At 41.3% G+C, this 6,000-nt stretch overlaps 1 protein-coding gene across 2 annotated transcripts in view; it reads left to right on the top strand.

Annotated features, from left to right (window-relative positions):
- Positions 1-241: 241 nt before the first annotated feature.
- Positions 242-6,000, top strand: part of eno4 (enolase 4) — a 42,566-nt gene continuing 36,807 nt past the window's right edge. For both annotated transcript variants that reach the window (XR_008758972.1, XM_055917999.1), the window contains exons 1-2: positions 242-535; positions 1,077-1,205. Coding sequence is in view for 1 of the 2 variants with exons in the window: in XM_055917999.1 (XP_055773974.1) it covers positions 359-535; positions 1,077-1,205 (306 nt within the window). In the remaining variant the exon portion in view is untranslated. The remainder of the gene's footprint in view (positions 536-1,076; positions 1,206-6,000) is intronic.

The following is a 6,000-nucleotide window of genomic DNA, read 5'->3' as shown; positions in this document are numbered from 1 at the left end:
CAGGCCCTGTTCCGGGCTTAAATGCACACCAGCGATTTCTCTCCACATTTCTATAGTTCAGGTTATAGATGAAAGTGTAACCAGATCTGTTTCCTAACGATCTTGTTACGTTCTTTTCTCTCTGATGAAACATTTAAATGATATCGTTCAATGTAGGAAGTTATGTCATATTTAAGTTGCTAAGCAACCAGTATTGTACACAAAGACAAGGCTCCGTTGACAGTTTGCTTGGTGTAGTATCCATGTAAGTGAACAGTAGCAGTAGCTACAGTACTGTCGGTAGCTCGTTTCTCTGGATGTGGCGACTGCGAATACAAGCCTTATTTTCTCTACAACACTCCGACAGAACGTTATAGCTATGTCTTATAAAGGCTTTATAAATTATAACAGTCGTGTCTCCAAAGAAGAGCAGGAGTTTTATGATTTAAAAATTAAAGCTGCTGAATATTATAGGGCAAACGGCGTCCCACAGAAGATGGAGGGTGTCCTGAACGACATGTTCTTTGATAAGCCCGATGATATTTATGGTTACCTGGTATGATTGACAATGATGTATTGATTCCTTAAAACGGCTGACCAACATATTATCATGCTTTCTATCTAGCTAGTTTGCTAAATCAATGTTAAATTAATCCGCTAATTTACTGGAGCCAGAAGTCATGTGTAAATGCTGGCAAGTGTTTGGGTGCTGAAATTAGTAGTTTTTTAAATAAAAACTAAATTGTATGTGATGTCTGAGCTCCAGTCCGCCCTAGTAGTGGCTGCACAACTCCATCGTAGAGTTGAGTTTAGTCGGCTAGCTAAATTAGCTTCTGTAGCTGACTTAATGGTAACGTTATTTAGTTTTAGCTGTTTTTTGTTTACATGGTAAGCTATCTAACGTTAGCTAGTTTTGGCTCTAGTCGAGTACTAGTGTTACTGAGCACTGATGACCAAATCATGCCCTTGTTTAGGCTTAATTGAATCAGTAATCCTGCTGGGCTGTGGCACTGCAGTGCACCGGCTGTTGTGGTCCCAATATCCAGGTTGCTGTTTCTTTCTGCTGTGATTATTAAACGTTTTATAACATTTTCTAGGCAAATTACTTCTCAAAATTATCATCGCCACCTGTGATAAGCAGATTATTGGGGAAAGAAACGTATGATGGAAAGGGTCAACTATCCCTGCAGGCACAGGTCCTCTGCATCATCAAAAACGAAGAAAAGGTAAGTTCATGAGGAAGCTAGCTAGCGAATTCCTTTTTCCTTGTACGAGGTTCTTTCCAGTTTTGTGCATCTTCTCCTTGTTGGAAATTTAAGTAGCCCACTCACTTCCCAAATGTTCATTTCATATAGCCAAATCTGTGATCAATTTCTGTAGAGGTTGCAATAGGCAGTGGTGGAAAAAGTACCCAATCGTCATACATGAGTAAAAGTAAAGATACCTTAATAGAAAATGACTCAGGTAAAAGTAAGTCACCCAGTAAAATCCTACTTGAGTAAAAGTCTAAAAGTATTTGGTTTTAAATATACTTAAGTATCAAAAGTAAATGTAATTTCTAAAATATACTTAAGTAAAAAGTCAAAGTATAAATAATTTCAAATTCCTTATATTAAGCAAACCAGATGGCACCATTTTCTAGTTTTTAGTTTCTAGGCACGCTGCATCAAGACATCATTTACAAATGAAGCATGTTTAGTCAGTCAGGCAGATACATTTCTGACCTGCTAAGCATTCAAAATGTAACAAGTACTTTTGGGTATCAGGGAAAATGTATGGAGTAAAAATGACATCATTGGCATTAGGAATGTAGTGAAGTAAAAGTTGTCAAAAATATAAAGTACAGATACCCTCCCAAAACTCTTGAAGTAGTAGTTCCAAGTATTTTTACTTAAGTACTTTACACCACTGGCAGTAGGTTCGTAATGTAACCTAATTTCTAGCACTAGTCCAGGAAAAGTTTGTTCATCTGTCATATTATGGATATTCAATCAAATGTATTTGTTGCTATCAAGTGGGGGCATTGTTGACAAAAAAATGTCTGCTAAGGTTTTCAATTGGAATTACCAGTATGGTAATGTTTGACATGACATTATCTGGGCTCTTTGGCCATTCAGGGAGCTCTAATGTGAAGATGCAGCTGGGGAAACAAGCAGGCTAGGAGGGTAGTCATCAGAGGACAACCACTGACTCCTGCCCCTTGCCATTTCAGTTTTTCAGTATTTTAGTCTGGGCAAAGAAACATAATCATGAACTATCAGTTTTTACTAAACAGTCGCCTCTACAACGCCTGGGAATTCATTTACATCCAGCAGTCATCAGAGGCCAGCAGTTTTACACTGAGCAAAAATATAAACGCAACATGCAACAATTTCAAAGATTTTACTGAGTTACAGTTCATAGAAGGAAATCAGTCAATTTAAATAAATGAATAGGCCCTAATCTATGGATTTCACATGACTGGGCAGGGGGCGCAGCCATGGGTGGGCCTGGGAGGCCATAGGCCCACCCACTGGGGAGCCAGCCTCAGCCATTCAGAAGTAGTTTTTCCCCACAAAAGGGCTTTATTACAGACAGAGACTCCTCAGCACCCCCTTCCCCCTCCTCAGACGATCCCGCAGGTTCTGGGCTGGCGTGGTTACACGTGGTCTGCGATTGTGAGGCCGGTTTGATGTACTGACAAATTCTCTAAAACAACGTTGGAGGTGGCTTATGGTAGAGAAATTAACATTAAATTGCCTGGAAACAGCTCTGTTGGACATCCCTGCACTCAGCATGCCAATTGCACACTTTTTTACATGTATTTTTTATTTCACCTTTATTTAACCAGGTAGGCTAGTTGAGAACAAGTTCTCATTTACAACTGCAACCTGGTCAAGATAAAGCAAAGCAATGCGACACAAACAACAACAGAGTTACACATGGAATAAACAAACATACAGTCAATAATACAATACAAAAAGTCTATATACAGTGTGTGTAAATGAGGTAGGATAAGGGAGGTAAGGCAATACATAGGCCATAGTGGCAAAATAATTACAATATCGCAATTAAACACTGGAGTGATAGATGTGCAGAAGATGAATGTGCAAGTAGAGATACTGGAGTGCAAAGGAGCAAAATAAATAAATAACAGTATGGGGATGAGGTAGTTGGATGGGCTATTTACAGATGGGCTATGCACAGGTGCAGTGATCTGTGAGCTGCTCTGACAGCTGGTGCTTAATTATAGTTAGTGAGGGAGAGTCTCCAGCTTCAGTGATTTTTGCAGTTCGTTCCAGTCATTGGCAGCAGAGAACTGGAAGGAAAGGCGGCCAATGGAAGAATTGGCTTTGGGGGTGACCAGTGAAATATACCTGCTGGAGCGCGTGCTACGGGTGGGTGCTGCTATGGTGACCAGTGAGCTGAGATAAGGCGGGGCTTTACCTAGCAAAGACTTATAGATGACCTGAAGCCAGTGGGTTTGGCGACGAATATGAAGCAAGGGCCAGCCAACGAGAGCATACAGGTCGCAGTGGTGGGTAGTATATGGGGCTTTGGTGACAAAACGGATGGCACTGTGATAGACTATATCCAATTTGCTGAGTAGAGTGTTGGAGGCTATTTTGTAAATGACATCGCCGAAGTCAAGGATCGGTAGGATAGTCAGTTTTAGGAGGGTATGATTGGCACATTGTGTTGTGTGACACAACTCCACATTTTAGAGCAACCTTTTATGGTCCCAAGCACAACATTTGTGTGCAACATTTGAGAGAAATAAGATTTTTTGTGTGTATGGAACATTTCTGGGATATTTTATTTCAGCTCATGAGACATGGGACTAACACTTTACATGTTTATATTTTTGTTCAGTATAGATCCGACACAGGAAACCTGTCTCACAGTCGACAAAGAAAAATGTTGGCGTAAGGGACAGAGTAGTGGCTTACGCAGCCTTTAAAGTGATGCTCTTGGATTATTACCATGCCCACTTGGCAGATACAGTGAGATGGCTGATGGTAATCTGCCATAACAGGGAACAGCGAGGCTAGTGGTTGAACCTAAAGGGGGAGAGAGAGAAGAGAGTGGATAATTAACTCAGATATTCCACCTTCTAACCATGCTGCTGGCTTCAGGTCAGTGGGAGATGCCTGTGTCAGCGCTGCATACCTTAGTGCTCATCACAGTCTGGGACCACACTAAGATGGCAGCCGAGGCAGAGGGAGGCACAAATCCAAACAAACCTTTATTTCACTGTCCCGCCACAGTGCAATATTTGGATTGTTTCACACCTTGAGCCATGTTAACTCAGTCAGTGGCAATGCTTTTGACGGATGCTGTTTTTGTTTGACTTATTACACTGTGACACTCTGGTTAAATGTCTAAATATTTCCCCCCTAATTGAACCAAAACAAATCTCTATTGTTTGTTGACATTGGGCCCGATTCAGACGTAGGAAATGTATGCCTTTCATGTGCCTTTCCTTCATACTTCTTAGTAGTTGGAATTCAGACTAACCTTTTATAGGTGCGTAAAGGGCTTTTCAGGCATTGTTCTCTTGCACATGCTGTATAAATGTAATTGAACTGCTGAAACCCTCCCGCTTACCAGACAACAGATGTTCTCATGGAGTTTTCATTCAATAGGGCTTTCAGTACATTTATCTGAAGCCGTCCCTTTAAATTTGGTGTAGCTTTTAATTATAAAAGTGGACAAGAGGAGTTGAACAGTAGTCCTATAAATCTACCCTAATAATCCTCCCTAATCACGGAACTGTGATGACAACGGTCCAGTCGTCGTGAACAGTGTACCCCAGGCTCCAGGTTTACACTGCTATGTATGGTCTGCGTTATATAATGATTAAAATAGGCTACATGTCCCAAATTATTGCACAATTCGTAATACGTTAGTCTAATAGGATCCACTGTTGCTAGCGGTCCTCAGGAACTACCACACGAACGTGACAGAGGACAGAAAATGAAATATATATGATGGTGATAGCATGCTATTCACATGCTTAAACTCAAGGTCAGAATATGCGTGGAGATAAAAGTGCATAAAAAGTTAATTATGTTCCATTTATGCACACTTAACTTGGGTCGGAATTTCCCCCCATAATTTGTTGGTATTGGAGGTGTGACCATAGTGATTTTTCTGGTTTCCATGTTATGTTCGCACAAGGATTGAGTAACGTCTCTGTTTATTATGGTAACACTTGTTACAGACCGTTACTGTATACAGTGGCTTGCGAGGAGTATTCACCCTTCTTGGCTTTTTTTCCTATTTTGTTGCCTCACAACCTGGAATTAAAATAGATTTATTTGGGGGGGGGGCTGGTATCATTTGATTTACACAACATGCCTACCACTTTGAAGATGCAAAATACGTTTTATTGTGAAACAAACAAGAAATAAGACAAAAAAAACGAAGAACTTGAGCGTGCATAACTATTCACCCCCCCCCCAAAGTCAATACTTTGTAGAGCCACCTTTTTCAGCAATTACAGCTGCAAGTCTCTTGGGATATGTCTTGTCCCGTCCCTTGTATATATCGATTATTTCTTCGTATATATTTTCAATCTAATTTTTCCATCTACGGACTGAACATACTTTCCTGCAACCCGCCTCACCCAATGCGGTATGGATCTGCTATTTTTTTACACTTGAGAACCGTAACCCCCTTCAGAAGCTAGCCAGCTAACTAGCTAGTAGTCAGTTAGCCACTGCTAGTTAGCCATCACCATTAACTGGGACATCTGCCAGCTTCAGCCTGGTCAACTCCTGCCAGCCTGCACAGCGCGATATCAACCCAGAGCATATTGGACTGCTTTTCTCCACCATATCTCCAGATTCCTACCGCAAGCTCTGAACCTTTACTCCGAATCATCACAGTTAGCTAGCTGCTATCCGAGTGGCTACTCCTGGCCAACGTCTCTGTCCCGAAGCAAGCACCAGTTAGCCTGGAGCTAGCCTCGAATCTAGGCCCATCTCCCGGCTAGCCGAATAGTTCTATCAAGCAATTCCTGGGCTTCAATTACCTCTT

The sequence above is a fragment of the Salvelinus fontinalis genome, chromosome 1, assembly GCF_029448725.1.
Source record: "Salvelinus fontinalis isolate EN_2023a chromosome 1, ASM2944872v1, whole genome shotgun sequence".
Taxonomy (NCBI): Eukaryota; Metazoa; Chordata; class Actinopteri; order Salmoniformes; family Salmonidae; genus Salvelinus; species Salvelinus fontinalis.
The sequence above is the reverse complement of the archived record's forward strand: the minus strand, read 5'-3'. Positions and strand labels throughout refer to the sequence as shown.